This window comes from Stegostoma tigrinum, chromosome 15 (genome assembly GCF_030684315.1).
Source record: "Stegostoma tigrinum isolate sSteTig4 chromosome 15, sSteTig4.hap1, whole genome shotgun sequence".
Taxonomy (NCBI): Eukaryota; Metazoa; Chordata; class Chondrichthyes; order Orectolobiformes; family Stegostomatidae; genus Stegostoma; species Stegostoma tigrinum.
This window is the reverse complement of record NC_081368.1, coordinates 68,190,524-68,206,434: the sequence shown is the minus strand read 5'-3', so window position 1 is coordinate 68,206,434 and position 15,911 is coordinate 68,190,524. Positions and strand designations below refer to the sequence as shown.

At 42.6% G+C, this 15,911-nt stretch overlaps 1 protein-coding gene across 1 annotated transcript in view; it reads left to right on the top strand.

The window, feature by feature from the left end:
- The first annotated feature begins 541 nt into the window (after positions 1-541).
- The window catches only part of LOC125459001 (sodium- and chloride-dependent neutral and basic amino acid transporter B(0+)-like), a 64,994-nt gene continuing 49,624 nt past the window's right edge, over positions 542-15,911 (top strand). Inside the window, exons 1-3 of the mRNA XM_059651295.1 lie at positions 542-613; positions 853-1,006; positions 14,345-14,476. Coding sequence (XP_059507278.1) covers positions 542-613; positions 853-1,006; positions 14,345-14,476 — 358 coding nt within the window. The remainder of the gene's footprint in view (positions 614-852; positions 1,007-14,344; positions 14,477-15,911) is intronic.

The following is a 15,911-nucleotide window of genomic DNA, read 5'->3' as shown; positions in this document are numbered from 1 at the left end:
GTGCTGGGGGTGACAGAAATGGTATTTTATGATCCTTTGGATGCTAAGTAGGTGGGATGGGAACTGAGAAGCAGGAAGACCTTATTATCATTGTAGGAGGGTAGAAAGTAGATTAACAGCCACCCCAAGCTGAAGGCTGCACAAGCTGATTCATGCCATGGCCTCTTCTCTACATCGTGACCTCTTCATTTCAAAACATTGGTGTGAATGACATAATGCAAAACAGCTGAATTCTGTCACTGAATGTTCTGAAACAAGTGCAAATACTTGCATATCAGTCTTTTTAAGTGTGGACATTAGTTAATGAGCACCAGAGATAGTCAGGAAACTTGGAAACCACCCAGACTGGAGCAGTTAGGTCTTGCCTTTTTTCAATATGCCTTGTCAGACTCAGCAGTCATTTACCTGGTAAGAAGCTGAATAGTTCTTCACCAGATGTCTGGAATGTTGGAAGGATAAAATATCTTTAGGCAAGATTTACTCCTCGTGGTTAAAATCCAGCTCCTGAACAAGTGAAAAAATTATTCATTGTAACCCCATGATGGGCCAGAGGGACTTGGCTTTATCTGAGCTCTCACAGAATGAACAGGAAACACACTGTCTGGGAGATACAGTGAGTATTTTATCAAAACATGTAAAATCCTGAGAGGTGCTAGATGTTTGGGGATCTTAACTGTTGTAAACTGCAGAGTCGCTCTGCAATGTTCACGATGTTTCCTAGCTGCTAAGTAATTGCTGTAAAATCGGGAATAAAGAAATGTTTCTACAGTGGGGGAGAGTTAGATTTATTGCCGAGGTTTAGACTGAGAAAATCTACTTCCTGATTTGGTCAATTCTTCTCTCTGCCTCCAGAGTGTTATCAATAAACCTGTGCGTAAAAATAATGAGAAAGTAAAGAGAGGCAACTGGTCTTCGAAAACTGACTACTTGTTCTCGACAGTCGGCTGTGCTGTGGGTCTGGGCAACATCTGGAGATTCCCTTACCTGGCTTACAGACATGGAGGAGGTACTGTATTGAACCCATATTACGGGGGAGAGAAAAGCATAACGCAAGGAAATTTCATCAACTTATAAGGACTGTTGGCTTGGACATTGCTCTTGTCAGCGCTTGCCATCATTACAACTGTGAAGAGCGTAGAAATGTTGCAGTCTGGACATGACACAGTTAAATCCTAAAGTATAAAGTTGAAATTGATTAAGTGGCTTCATAGATTTAAGCAAGAACTGTTCCCAGCATGGTCAATAAATTGTGAAATAAATTTGCGTACCCTTTTTTAATTTATATGGTTCAAGTTAGAGAAGACCAGTTCAGGGTGGTCATATTTTTGGTTTAACAGGCAAAGGTTAGTTCATTACGAGTTTTATGCAATGTTCCTCAGCAGTTAAAATAATAAAGTTTTTGCCAGCAATGTCAGCAGGTACTAATATTAAAACAAGTATAGAAGAGCAAAAGATAAGAACAAAGTCTCAATCAGTCTCTGTGGAATGCTGGTGGAACCAATTGCTTGAGTTCCTTGTTGAAATGAAAAGATTATCACTTGAAGTTAGATCCATTAGCTGTGATGGCTTTAGTATCAAATAGTTGGTGTTCACTTGTCCAGACAGGCACTATTTGACATCAGGTTTTGTGAGACAGGGACAGTTCCTGATGTCTGATTCTGCAGTGGCACTTAATGGCTAAGTTATGTAGGGTTTGGGTTTCAACCTTGACTTTTAAGAGGTTCAAATTGCTTCCAACCCATTTTTGTGGACTCTGGACTTATTAATCAGGATGTAATGAAAAGGCAGCAGACAGAAATTTGACGGCAAAGGAATCTGTGTTTATTTATGCACAGAGAAAGTAACACAACAGTACAGGAGACAGATAACTCAACAATATGCAGAAAGATAACTCAACAATACAAGACAAGGTCATGATTATCAAAAATGCCCTACTATTTAGAATCACAACACACCAATGCTATCCACCTCCTATTACTAACTAAGTTAGTGCTCTGAGATCTTGGGATTATGCTCACCACTCCGAATGTGGTTTTGAACCCCACCACACCCGGCACCTTCCCCTGCAACCGCAGGAAATGCTACACTTGTCCCCACACCTCCTCCCTCAACCCCATCCCAGGCCCCAAGATGACATTCCACATTAAGCAGAGGTTCACCTGCACATCTGCCAATGTGGTATATTGCATCCACTGTACCCGGTGCGGCTTCCTCTACATTGGGGAAACCAAGCGGAGGCTTGGGGACCGCTTTGCAGAACACCTCCGCTCAGTCCGCAACAAACAACTGCACCTCCCAGTCGCAAACCATTTCCACTCCCCCTCCCATTCTCTAGATGACATGTCCATCATGGGCCTCCTGCAGTGCCACAATGATGCCACCCGAAGGTTGCAGGAACAGCAACTCATATTCCGTCTGGGAACCCTGCAGCCATATGGTATCAATGTGGACTTCACCAGTTTCAAAATCTCCCCTTCTCCTACTGCATCCCTAAACCAGCCCAGTTCGTCCCCTCCCCCCACTGCACCACACAACCAGCCCAGCTCTTCCCCCCCACCCACTGCATCCCAAAACCAGTCCAACCTGTCTCTGCCTCCCTAACCGGTTCTTCCTCTCACCCATCCCTTCCTCCCACCCCAAGCCGCACCCCCAGCTACCTACTAACCTCATCCCACCTCCTTGACCTGTCCGTCTTCCCTGGACTGACCTATCCCCTCCCTACCTCCCCACCTACACTCTCTCCACCTATCTTCTTTACTCTCCATCTTCGGTCCTCCTCCCCCTCTCTCCCTATTTATTCCAGTTCCCTCCCCCCATCCCCCTCTCTGATGAAGGGTCTAGGCCCGAAATGTCAGCTTTTGTGCTCCTGAGATGCTGCTTGGCCTGCTGTGTTCATCCAGCCTCACATTTTATTATCTTGGAATTCTCCAGCATCTGCAGTTCCCATTATCTCTGCCAAAGTTCCTTGTCAGGTTTTCCTCTATTGGCAGTGGCACAGATAAGATTATCCCACAAGAATCTAAGATTCAGGTTCATGTCACCGTACTCTGGGTTGTACTTAGAGTTTTTGCCCGTCAATCTACCCCTGTATGTGGGCTTGCAGTAGTCTACTAATCCCACAGTATAAGGGAAAGTGTGCAGTGATCTCTTTCACTCCATCTGCATGGCTTTACTCCCAATTATAAAGATCTTGTAGATATCTCCTTGTCATTGACTTTCACCAATTCTGTCTCGTGATAGTACTCTACAGAAGCTTTCTCATACTTTCCCTATCCCCAGCAGATCAGAAATTGGCTGTCTTGATTCTTTCAAAATTGGTCCACAGTGCAGCCACACTTGTGCCAGCTGTGACTTTATCCTTTTTTCTCAATCGATTCACAATCTTGGCTAAAACCTCATTCTGTGTCCCTCTGTGGCATTGCTATCACTCTCCTCATTGAGTATGCCTTCTCCCTCATTAGTGAGATTTCTGTCTCAACCCTGATGCCCACCAACCCCTCGACCCCCTTTGACTGCTTCTTTGAAATGTTCTGTCCACATGTTCTTCTCCTTCCCCCAGGTATTGGAGTGTGGGGTGCAGGGCGACAATGCAAAGGATGCTGCAGTGTCTCATTTCTTGTAGTCTTTCTGAAACCCCATCTTTGTTTGTCATAGCACTTCTCCTTGGCCAGCAGCATCTGGAGGCACATCATGCGAAACTGCTTCTTGTTTCTGGATGGCATATTTACAGCTATCCATCTCTTACTCAATGTTGCCAATGGTCCTTGGCTCCATCTTGGGCACCTCAGAGTTAGAGACCTGAGCCTTCCATGAATCCAGCTGGTTCCACCATTTTCATTAGCTCTCCACTTTGTTATCTCATATACCCATCCAGATGCCTTTTAAATGTTGTTCTTGTACCAGCATCCACCACTTACCCTGGCAGCTCATTCCATACACACACCTGCCTCTGTGTGAAAATTTTGCCACTTTGGCCCCTTTTAAAGCTTTTCCCTCTTACCTTAAAACCATGCCCACTGGTATTGGACTACCACACCCCAGTGAAAAGCTGTTACCTATTTACACTATTCCCAACTCCATCAGTTCAGACTGATTTCTTTCATCTCTATCTCTCTGGGTCTTAACGCCCACCCCTCCCCAACTTATTAGTTTAAATCCTCCCAAGCAGCTCTCGCAAATCTCCCCACCAGTATATTAGTTCCCTTCCATATAGACGCAATCTGTCCTTCTCATGCAGGTCACCTCTACCCCAGAAATGATGTCAATGATCCAAAAATGTGAATCCTTCTCCCCTGCACCAGTCCCTCAGCTGCACATTCATCTGCTCTATCCTTCTATTCCCTTCTAGCTCGAGGCACCGGGAGAACTCCAGACATTACTATCTCCAATGTCATCCTTTATAAACTTCTGCATAATTTCCTATACTCTGTCCTCAGTATATCATCCTTTTCTCTACCTATGTCTTTAATTCCAATGTGTACAATGACCCCGTGCTAGTCCTTCTACCCTTTTAGAATATTCTGCACTCTCTCTGAGATATCCTTAATCCTGATGTCAGGGAAACAACACATTTTGACCTGGACAATCTTCACCTTTATGATGTGCTGCAGTCCTTAGGATGTAGGTACACATAAAGTACAGTGAGGAAGAGGGTCCAGAATTTTGACCTTGCAACAGTGATATAGTCCCAAGTCAGGATGGCTGAGGCTGAGAGGGAAACTTGCAGAAGGCAATGTTCCCATGATCTGCTGCCCTTGTATTTCAAGGTTGTAGATTATTTGAATTTGGAAGTCGCTGTCAAAGAAGCCTTGATGAGTAATTGCCATGAATTTTGTAGGTGGTACATAGCCTCCTACTGAGCCAGTGCATTTGTGCAGCGAAAGTGGTGGTTGGGGTGACAATCAATTGAACCGCTTTGTCCTGGATTGCATTGAGCTTCTGCAATATTGTTAGAGCTGCTCTTATGGCCATTGTTTTTATGTGGCAGGTCCAGTTCAGTTTGTGTTCAATAGCTACTCCCAGGATGTTTAAAGTGGAAAATTCGATACGGGCAATACCATTAGACATCAAGGGATGAAGGTTAGATTCTCTAGTGTTGGAACCGGTTAACAATTGTTTAACAGATTGACTGAGATTTAATAAGACCCCTCATAAGAGGCCAATATTAAAGCATGGATTAAGAATGGATTGGTGGACAAGAAATAGAAAGTAGAAATAAATAGCTTTTCTTTTCTGTGTGGCAGGGGCGAGTGGCCTGGGTGTATTACAAGGATCAATGCTTGGCCCCAGTTATTCACAAGATGGATGAACAATTTGGATAAGGGAACTAAACACAACATTTCTGAATTTTCTGACAACACAAATTTGGATGGGATTGTGAGTCATGGGGAGAATGCAAGGAGGATTCAATGTGATTTCGACAAGTTGAGTAGGCAAACGCATTGCAGTTACTCCTGCTAAACTAATTGCAAATTTAAGAATCTTTTATTTGAGATGCAAAACCAGTACCTGGGACTAATTATTCACAAAGTCTGATATCAGTTATTCAGAAGTCTGATGAGGGTCCAATGGAGTAATCTTTGGGACACTTGAATAGTTTAATTTTGATGTGTTGCGAATAGAGTTAGAAAGACTAATTTGGTTTGGCTATCTGTCTCTGTGTCATAACAAGATAATGTTTCATCTTATGATGGAAAGGTAGTGGCCTAGTGTTATTATCAAGAGAGTATTAATCCAGAAAGCCAGCTAATGTTCTGCATATCTCTGTTCAAATCCCATCACAACAGGTGATGGAATTTAAATTCAATTTAAAAATCTGGAATTAAGAATTAAGATTTTCAGGGAAAATCCCACCTTGTTCACAAAAGTAAATCTTCTCCTGGTCTGGCCTACCTGTGCCTCCAGATCCACAACAATGTAGTTGACTCTCAACTGCTCTCTGAAATGGTCTAGCAAGCCACTAAACTATGCTGAACTCTACAAAGTCTCAAAGAAACAAAACTGGAAGAACCACCCAGCACCAATCTAGTTGCAGAAACCTGCAATAACAAGGAACACCTGTTCTCCTAACTAATATCTGGGGACTGGTGCCAAACATGGGTGATCTGTCTCACAGACTAGTCAAGCAGCAAACTGACAAAGTTAGCCTCATAGAACCATACCTTTCAGACAATGTCCCAGACACCATGATCACCATCCCTGGATATGTCCTGCCCCACCTGCAAGACAGATCCAGTAGAGGTTATATATTTGGGAGGGAGTTTTCCTGGGTGTCCTTTAAAAGTGACTCCAGACCCCTTGAAGTGTCATGGCATCTGGTAGAATGGGGGTGCGGGGATTGGGGGGGGGGGGGCGGGGGTGCGCAGAAACTTCTTGCTGATACCACATACCAGCCTCCCTCAGGTGATGAATCAGTAGTTGTCCACGTTGAACAACACTTGGAGGAAGCACTGAAGGTGGCAAAGGAACAAACTAGTTGAGGGAATTCAGTGAGGGATTTCACACCCAGACTGTCTCAGCAGCAGCACTACTGATCAAGGTTGTCAGGTCTTAAAGGAATCGCTGCTAGACTCGGTCTGTGGCAGGTAGTGAGAGTGCCAATAGGAGGGAAAAACATACTCGACTTCATTACGAATCTGCCAGCTACAGATGCATCTGTCTGTGGCAGTATGGATAAGAGTGATCACTACGCAGTCCTTGTGGAGATGAAGTCCCACCTTCACATTGAGAATACCGTCCATTGTGTTGTATGGCAGTATCACCATGCTAAGTGGGACAGACTTCGAACAGATGTCGCCACTCAAGACTGGTCATCCTTCAAGCACTGTGGGCCATCAACAGCAGCACAATCTGCAAACTAATTGGCCCAGCTTATTCCCCACTCAACCATTACCATCAAGACAGGGACCAACCCTGGTTCAATGTAGGGGCAGATGTCAGGACTTGCATTAGACAGACCTAAAAATGAGATGTCAATCTGGTGAAGCTACTAAACTGGACTGCTTACATGCCAAATAGCAAAGCAGCAAATGATATTTAGCAATCCCAAACAACCAATCAATCAGCGCTAAGCTCAGCAGTCCTACCTCTTCCAGTCATGAATGGTGTAGATATTTAAACAACTCACTGGAGGAGACTCTGAGCCCAACACATCAGTGCAAAAGATAAGGCTGAAAAATTGGCTGCAGTACTCTGCCAGAAGTGGCAAGTGGATAATCCATATGTCCCCAACAATACAGATGCCTTCAACCAATTTGATTCACTCCATGAGGCATCAAGAAACAGTTCAAGGCATTGGGTGCTACAAAGGCTATGGGCCCTGACATCACTCCAACAGTAGCATTGAAGACTTGTGCTCCAGAACTTGCTGCTCCCATAATCGGGCTCTTCCAGTTGATTTACAACACCAGCACCCACTCAACGTTGTTAAAATTGCACAGATACGTACTGTATACAGAAAAAAAACAGGAAAAATCTAACCCAGCCATTCAGTTGAAGATCAATAAATTCATGGAAGGTGGCATCAATACTGCGATTGGGGAGCACCTCCTCAGCAATAACCTGCTCAGTGATGCCCAGTTTAGATTCCATCAGGGCCATTCAACTCCTGACCTCATTACAGCCTTGGTTCAAACATGGGCAAAAGAGCTGAATTCTAGAGGTGAGGTGATTGTGACAACCCTTGATATCAAGGCTGCATTCGACTGAATGTGGCATCCAGGAGCCCCAGCAAAACTGGAATCAATGAGTATTGAGGTATGAACTCTCCTTTGTTCCACAGTAATGTGCATTACTGCACCATGTTCAGCACCACTCACGGGTTCTCAGATACTGAAGCAGCCCATGTTTAAATGCAATAAAATATGGACAGTATCCGTATTCGGGATGACAAGCGGCAAATTACATTCATGCCATACAAGTGCCAGGGAATGACCCCCTCCAATAAGAGAGAATCAAACCATTATTTTGTGACATTCAATGTCACGACAATCACTGAATCACTCAATATCCACATCCTGTGAGTTACGATTGACCATAAATTGAACTAAACTCTTCATACATATATATGCTGGTTGCAAGAGCAGGTCAGAGGCTAGGAATGCTGCAGCAAGTAACTCACTTCCTGACTCCCCAAAGCCTGTCTATCATCTACCAGGCACAGGTGAGAAGAGTGATGGAATGCTCCACACATACCCTGGATAGGTGCAGCTCCAATGACACTCAGGAAGCTTGGCACCATCCAAGACAAAGCAGCCATTTGGACAGCATCACATCTGCAAACTTTCAGCCAGTCCACCACCAAAGCTCAGTAGTGGCAGTCTGTATGATCTTCAAGATGGACTGTAATAATTATCAAGACTACATAGATATCACCTCCCAAACTCACAACCATTTAAGTCTTGAAAGACAAGGATAGCTGGTACATGGGAACAATATAATCTACAAGTTCCCTTCCATGTTTCTCACCGTCCTGACCTAAAAATATATTGCTGTTCCATCAGTGTGGTTGGGTTACAATTTTATCATTCCTTTTCTAACAGCATTATGGATAATACAACAGTTGGTTTACAGCTATTCATGATGTGAATTCAACACCACCTTATCAAGGGCAAGTGGGAAAGATAATAAATGCCAGTCCAACCTGAGATGTCCACATGCCATGAATGCTTGAAAAATGTTGCATTTGAAAAGAAAAGTACTTTAATTTTGAATGTGAGAAAAGGACTGTTTTACCACAAAGGACTGAGGAATGAATTGTTGTAGTTTTGAATAGCAAGTTTTTGAAAGGCATTGTGGGTTGTCCTTACATTATTACTATGTAAGCATTGCTGTAGGTTTTAAGAAGTGGTCAGTTTCTGGGTTTGTACCCAGGATGACATTCAGCCTGCAACATTGGTCGACTGTTTTGTGGAATTGTGATCAGTTGTGAATGCCAAAGTTTGGCATCCTGATAACAGCTCTCTGATTGGTTCCCATTAGCTAAACATCCTCTGAGTGAGTGGAATACCGTGAAAAGCCTTCAGACTTCTGGAAAGCAGAGATGGTGTCTCTCCTTCTCTCCCTCTTTATCCACAGTAAAGATATCTGAAACTAGAGAAAGCTGGTTATTTTCATCCACCATTTGCTGTAAGCTTCTGATGACAGATCTTATCATTCGTGAACTAATCATTCTATGCCTGCCCATCACAATGGGCCAGAAATGTTAGCTAAGACAATGATGTTGATCTTCTGTGAGCAAATAAAAGAAAACCTGAAGGAAAGCATCAGAAAACTGAAAGACTTGGGAAATGAATGGAATACTCATTGTATCCTAAGGGCTGGAACTATTGAATTGTTTTGCCAATACTTTGTTTTTAGGTGTGTGTGCGTGTGTGTGCGTGTGTGTGTGTGTGTGTGTTTGTGTGTGTGTTTACAGTTATATGTTAATATTTTCCAGTAGTTAATCCATGGTTGGAATGCATTTATCTCTTTATCTATCAATCATAGATAGATAGATCAAAAAGCACCAATCTTTATTTTGCCTTCTGTTAATTTCATAAATTTGAATTATAAACAATTTGGACACATTTTACCTAAGTAAAACATCAGTAATGAGGTTACTAATAGAATTAAAGAGCAACGGATCTCTGGGACCTGACCGTTTCCATCTGAGCGTGTAAGAAAGTAGGGGAGCTCGAACTATAATCTTTCAATGTTCCCTCGCTACGGGAATTGTCCCTCTGGATCAAAAAATTGCACACATTACTCCGCTTTTTAAGAAAGGTGAAAGAGGAAAATCACGTAATTACAGATGAGTAGCCTAGCATCTGTGATGGGTTTGCTGCCTCTGATCAAGAATAAAATAACTGAGCACTTCAAAATTTTTCAGTTAACCAGAGAGAGCCAGAATAGATGAATAACAGGCAGACAACACCCAACAAACCTCTTTTTTTTTAAGTGACTAAGGTAGTGGACGAGGGAATGTCAGTGGTCATTGTTTGTATAGACTTCAGAAGGCATGTGATCAATTGCACATACAGATTGTTAACTAAGGTAGAAGTCCATGGAATTGAGGGAAAATTACCGATTTGGCTCAGAAATTGGTTGAATAGCAGGCAGCAGAAAGTAAGGATAATGAGGTAGTACTCAAATTTGCAGGACGTGACCAGTGGGACCCAAAAAGGATTTGTGTTAGGGTCTCATTTATTCATATTATTAATTAACAACTAAGATAATAGTATAAAAAATATATATCCAAATTTGCTGATGACACAAAGTTAGGTGACATTGTAGACAATGTAAACAACAGCATAACATTAGAGGGATATTGATAGACTAAGTGAATGGACAAAACTATGGCAGATGAAGTTCAATGTAAGCAAGTGTGAGGTTATTCGTTTTGACCAAAATAAATATAGATTAGGGTACTTCCTAGATGGCATGAAGTTTAATATAGTGGATATTCAAAGAGACTTGGCGCTCAGGTGCATAGGTCTTTAAAATGCTCTGAATGGGTGCAGAAAATAATCAAGAAAGCTGGTGGAATCTGGCCTTTATATCGAAAGGACTTGAATACAAGGATGCAGACATTGTGTTGCAGTTATATAAAACCTTGGTTAGACCACAAGTGAAGTACTGCGGGCCGGTCTGGCCATCACATCTTAGGAAGGATATATTGGGTTTGGAGTGAGTACAACATGGTTTTACAAGAATGACACCTGGGCTTCAAGGGTTAGGTTATGAGGCGAGATTGTAAAAATTATGCCTGTTTTCTCTCGAATTTAGAATGATAGGAAGGGATCTGATGAAATCATGAAGATATTAACAAGAAAAGACAGAGTAGATAAAGATAAACTATTGCCACTGTTTGACGATTCTAAAACTGGGGGCATCATTTAAGAATTAGGGGAAAGCCATTGAGAGGGATGTTAAGAAGCATTTGACACACAAAAAGTGATAGTTGTTTAGAACTCTTGTCTACAAATGATTGCTGATGCTGGATCAGTTGGTAGTTTTAAATCTAAGTTAGATACATTTTTGTTAAGCAAGGGTATTAAGGGATATGGGCCAAACGTTAGGCCACAGATCAGCCACAATCACATTGTATGGTGGGACAGGTGTTCATGGGACTGATTGGCCTCTTCCATTTCCTATGCTCCTGGTTTGCTTTCTGTGAATTCTTCGACATGATCGTTTGTTTCCTGTGCTCGGTGACATCACTATGGTAGGAATCCTCATGATCCCTTTTGCACTGGCTCCACAGTAACCTCATAGAGGGGAACCCACACTAGAGAAATGACAAGATCCTTGTAGGCAACTTTTTTTGAGGTCAGACGTGAATGCCATCACCTCCATTGATAACAAAATCCAGATCATTTATGTCATTTAACTGGGGAATCATTTATAGTACTCGGTAAATAATAGAGGCATGATTGGTGCTTTTTAAAAACAAAATCATTCACAGGATAAGGGCATTGCTAGCTGGGCCAGCATTTAGTGTCCATCCCTAATTGCCCAGAGAGCAGTTAAGAATCAGTCACATTGTTCTGGGCCTGGAGTCACATGTAGGCCAGGCCAGACTAGATAAGGATAGCAGTTTCCGTCCTTAAAGGACATTAGTGAACTAAATGCGATTTCCAGACAATTGACAATGTCTTCATTCATCTCTTAACTTGTTCATTAAATTTGATTTTTTAAAAAAATTGAATTCAAATTCCATTGTCTACTGTTGCATGATTCAACCCTGGATCCCTGGGAATTTACCTCAGCCACTGAATTACCAGCCCAGTGATACCATTAGACAATTGGCTCCATGGTGTATAGTGAAAGATTAAGTGAGTCTCACAGGTTTTAATTTGTTACTTATTAATTAAATGTAGGTTCTGGGAATCATTGAATCTCCATAGTGTGGAAGCAGACCATTTGGCCCACCGAGTCCACCATGACTTTCCGAAGACTATCTGACCCAGACCCACCCCCTACCCTATACCCTATACCTGTAACCCTGCATTTCCTATCGCTAGTCCACCTAGCTTGCACATCCCTGAACACCACGGGCAACTTAGCATGGCCAACCTACCTAACCGCAATCTTTAGACCATGGGAGGAAATCCACACAGAGACGGGGAGAATATGCAAACTCCATGCTGCCAGTGGCCAGAGGCTGGAATCAAATTCAGGTTCCCTGGTGGTATGAGGTAGCAGTGCTAACCACTGAGCCACTGTGCCATCATAATGGAGTTGATAGAACCAGTGATAACATGGTATTGAGCCGGATGAACACAGCAGGTATTCCACAAAGCGGTCCCCAACATCAGGGAAACCAAGAGGAGGCTTGGGGACCGTTTTGCGGATCACTTATGCTCAGATCACAACGAACAACTACACCTCCCAATTGCGAAGCATTTCAATGCCCCCTCCCACTCCTTGGACAACATGTCCATCCTGGGCCTCCTAAATTGCCACAATGATGCCACCCGAAAGCTACAGGAACAGTATCTCATATTTCGCTTGGGAACCCTGCAGCCCAAAGGTATCAATGTGGACTTCACAAGCTTCAAAATTTCCTCTGCCCCGACCGCATCCCAAAATCATCCCCACCTCCCTAACCATTCTTCCTACCTCAAGCCCCACCCCCATCTCCTTATCCTGCCTCCTTGACAAGTCCATGCTTCTTGGACCGACCTATCCTCTCTAACTCCCCACTTATATTCACCTTTACTGACTCCAACCCTGCCTCTTTGACGTGTCTGTCTCCTCTCCACCTATCTTCTCCTTTATCCATGTTCTATCTGCCTCCCCCCTTTCTCCCTATTTATCCAGAACCCTGTTCCCCTCCCTCATTTCTGAAGAAGGGTCTCCACCCGAAACGCCAGCTTTCCTGCTCCTCTGATGCTGCATGGCTTGTTGTGTTCATCTAGCTTTCTGTGTTATCTCAGATTCTCCAGCATCGGCAGTTCCGACTATCTCTTGATAGAACCAGCTCCTGGCTGCTTTCTGCTTGTCAACATAGCATGTGAAGTTAACATTATGGCAAGATTGCCTTCTACTACCAACATTGTGTGATAGAATAACATTATAAAGCATTCTCTGTACAGATGATGCCAGGCCTTCTGAGTTTCTCCAACAATTTTTGTTTTAATTTCAGATCTCCAGACTGTTTTTTTTAAGATATTTATTCCCCATTTTTTGCATTTCTGAGAAGAGTCTGAGGCTGGAACCCTATCTAGGTTAGAATACTTGGGATGACAGTGACCTTTTCAACTGAGGTCGTGAGTCATCTAATTAGGTTTTTATAACAATCCAGTATAGGTCAATGTTAGTTTTAGTTCCAACTTAGAAGTTCCCAGATGTACAAGCTTCAGTTTCACAATTTGTCTTTGGATTTGATTCCTTGTCTCACAGCAGAATCATTGCACTTAACAACATCTCAATGAATAGCTGGGTCACAAGAAATGAATAAAGACTGCTCCAGAATGAAATCAACAAAACCAGGGAATATCTGGGCATGAGATTTATATTTTAAAGAAGATTAGCATGTTTCTATTAAAGTGTCAGAATGATTAAATTGATTGCATTCAAAACTGAAATAAATGATCTTTGGCAGACATGTAGGATTGTGATTTATGATGGTGAATTTCCTTTAAATGCTGCAGTGGGCCTAAAATTATGGAAATTTTCACTCATCTTGTCATTATTGTCAAGTTTTATTCTGTACCCTGTAAAATGGTGTAGGTGCAGGAAGCACTGGTCTGAATTTTACCTGTAATTTTTCAGAGGCAAAGTGGCACAAAAATGAAGAGAATGGGATAACCCCTGAAACGAGTTCTAGTGATGGGTCCAAAATAGACATTGTGTCTTGATTCAAAATAGGGAAGAATGTATAGGCTACAATGTCACTTCTGTTAGAATCAAATAACCCTGCGTTTAAGTGTTTTATGTTCTGCAGCTTCCAAAGGAATGCTTAAGCCTCCATCACCTGGAGCAATATTAATGTAAGAAGTTTCTGCTGTGATTAATGCGACAACTTCACTGGTGTTGATTTCACTTCCAGTATCAATGACTTCTTTGTGTAAAATGATGCTTTAAGTGTCTGTCAGATGTGATTTGAGACTCACAGGTGCGAGGAACTGTGCTGTTGGCAACAAAGCAATAGGATGACAGCCAACTTGTTCATTGTGGCTGTTTTATTTTATATTCAGACAGTGAGTAAACTTCTAATCGGCAGTCACACTGTGCAGTCAATAATAATGCTTCATTTCTCTGCTGATACAAAATTGTTTGTTACCATTCATTTCAAACTGCATGAATAAACTTGGGCACATCCATGGACCCTGTTTCAGCTTCCTTTTATTCTATTTTCCAGGTGTATTTCTTATTCCCTATTCTCTCATGCTGGGTCTTGTTGGAATACCAATGTTTTTCTTGGAATCTTCCTTTGGGCAGTTTGCCAGCCTTGGGCCTGTTGCAGTGTGGAAATCTATACCAATATTACAAGGTTAGAGGTTGTTGAACAATAAACACTCAGAAACAATTTAAATGCATTTTAATGTTTAATTCAAATTAATAAACTAGTTATAATTGTGTAATTAAATAGGACTGTATGTCAGCCTTGCTGTCATTCTCTTTGAAATCTGAACTTTTGTATGTTTTGCCAAGATAGATCAGTGATTAAGGCTTGATGTTAGTTTTATTTTTTATTTATCAAATGCTTTTGATTGTGATTGTATTCATTTCACTTAGATATAACAACTAACGTTCATGACATAGAAAAAATTCCAGGAATTTGGATTAACATTTGCAATTGCGACAAAATGAAAGAGATCACTAAGTCTTTCCTCATGTAATAAGATGGCTCTTTGAACACGAAACATACTTCAAATCAATTGTGATTTAGGAGAGAAAAACAGTGTTTTGTCTGATGATCAGTTTGCCATTACCAAATGAAGAGACATGTTCATGTTTTTACCATTTCATGCAACCTGATCTGCTGTTGAGATGGTCTCTCACAGCCTGTACGTGGAGGTGTATGCCCTTCAGGACAGAAAATGGTTATATGATGACACTAGCTCTTGTGTTGATTCTAACTTTTAATATGTATGATGTAGTATTTTCAGGACATATAATTAAATGTTATCAGAGCTCCTGGTTGTCTTCTATTTGTCAAAATAGTACGCGAGGTGAACATTATGGCATGATTACAAAGTGTGAAGCTGGATGAACACAGCAGGCCAAGCAGCATCTCAGGAGCACAAAAGCTGACGTTTCAGGCCTAGGCCCTTCATCACAGAGGGGGATGGGGAGAGGGTTCTGAAACAAATAGGGAGAGAGGGGGAGGCGGACCGAAGGTGGATAGAGGAGAAGATAGGTGGAGAGGAGAGTATAGGTGGGGAGGATGGGAGGGGATAGGTCAGTCCAGGGAGCATGGACAGGTCAAGGAGGCGGGATGAGGTTGGTAGGTGGGAAATGGAGGAGCGGCTTAAGGTGGGAGGAGGGGATAGGTGAGAGGAAGGACAGGTTAGGGAGGCAGGGACGAGCTAGGCTGATTTTGGGATGTGGTGGGGGAGGGGGAGATTTTGAAGCTTGTGAAGTCCACATTGATACCATTGGGCTGCAGGGTTCCCAAGTGGAATATGAGTCACTATTCCTGCAACCTTCAGGTGGCATCATTGTGGCACTGCAGGAGGCCCATGATGGACATGTCATCTGAGGAATGGGAGGGGTAATTAAAATGGTTCGCGACTGGGAGGTGCAGTTGTTTATTGCGAACTGAGCCGAGGTGTTCTGCAAAGCGGTCCCCAAGCCTCCAGTGGGTTTCCCCAATGTAGAGGAATCCACACCGGGTACAGTGGATACAGTATACCACATTGGCAGGTGTGCAGGTGAACATCTGCTTAATATGGAAAGTCATCTTGGGGCCTGGGATGGGGGTG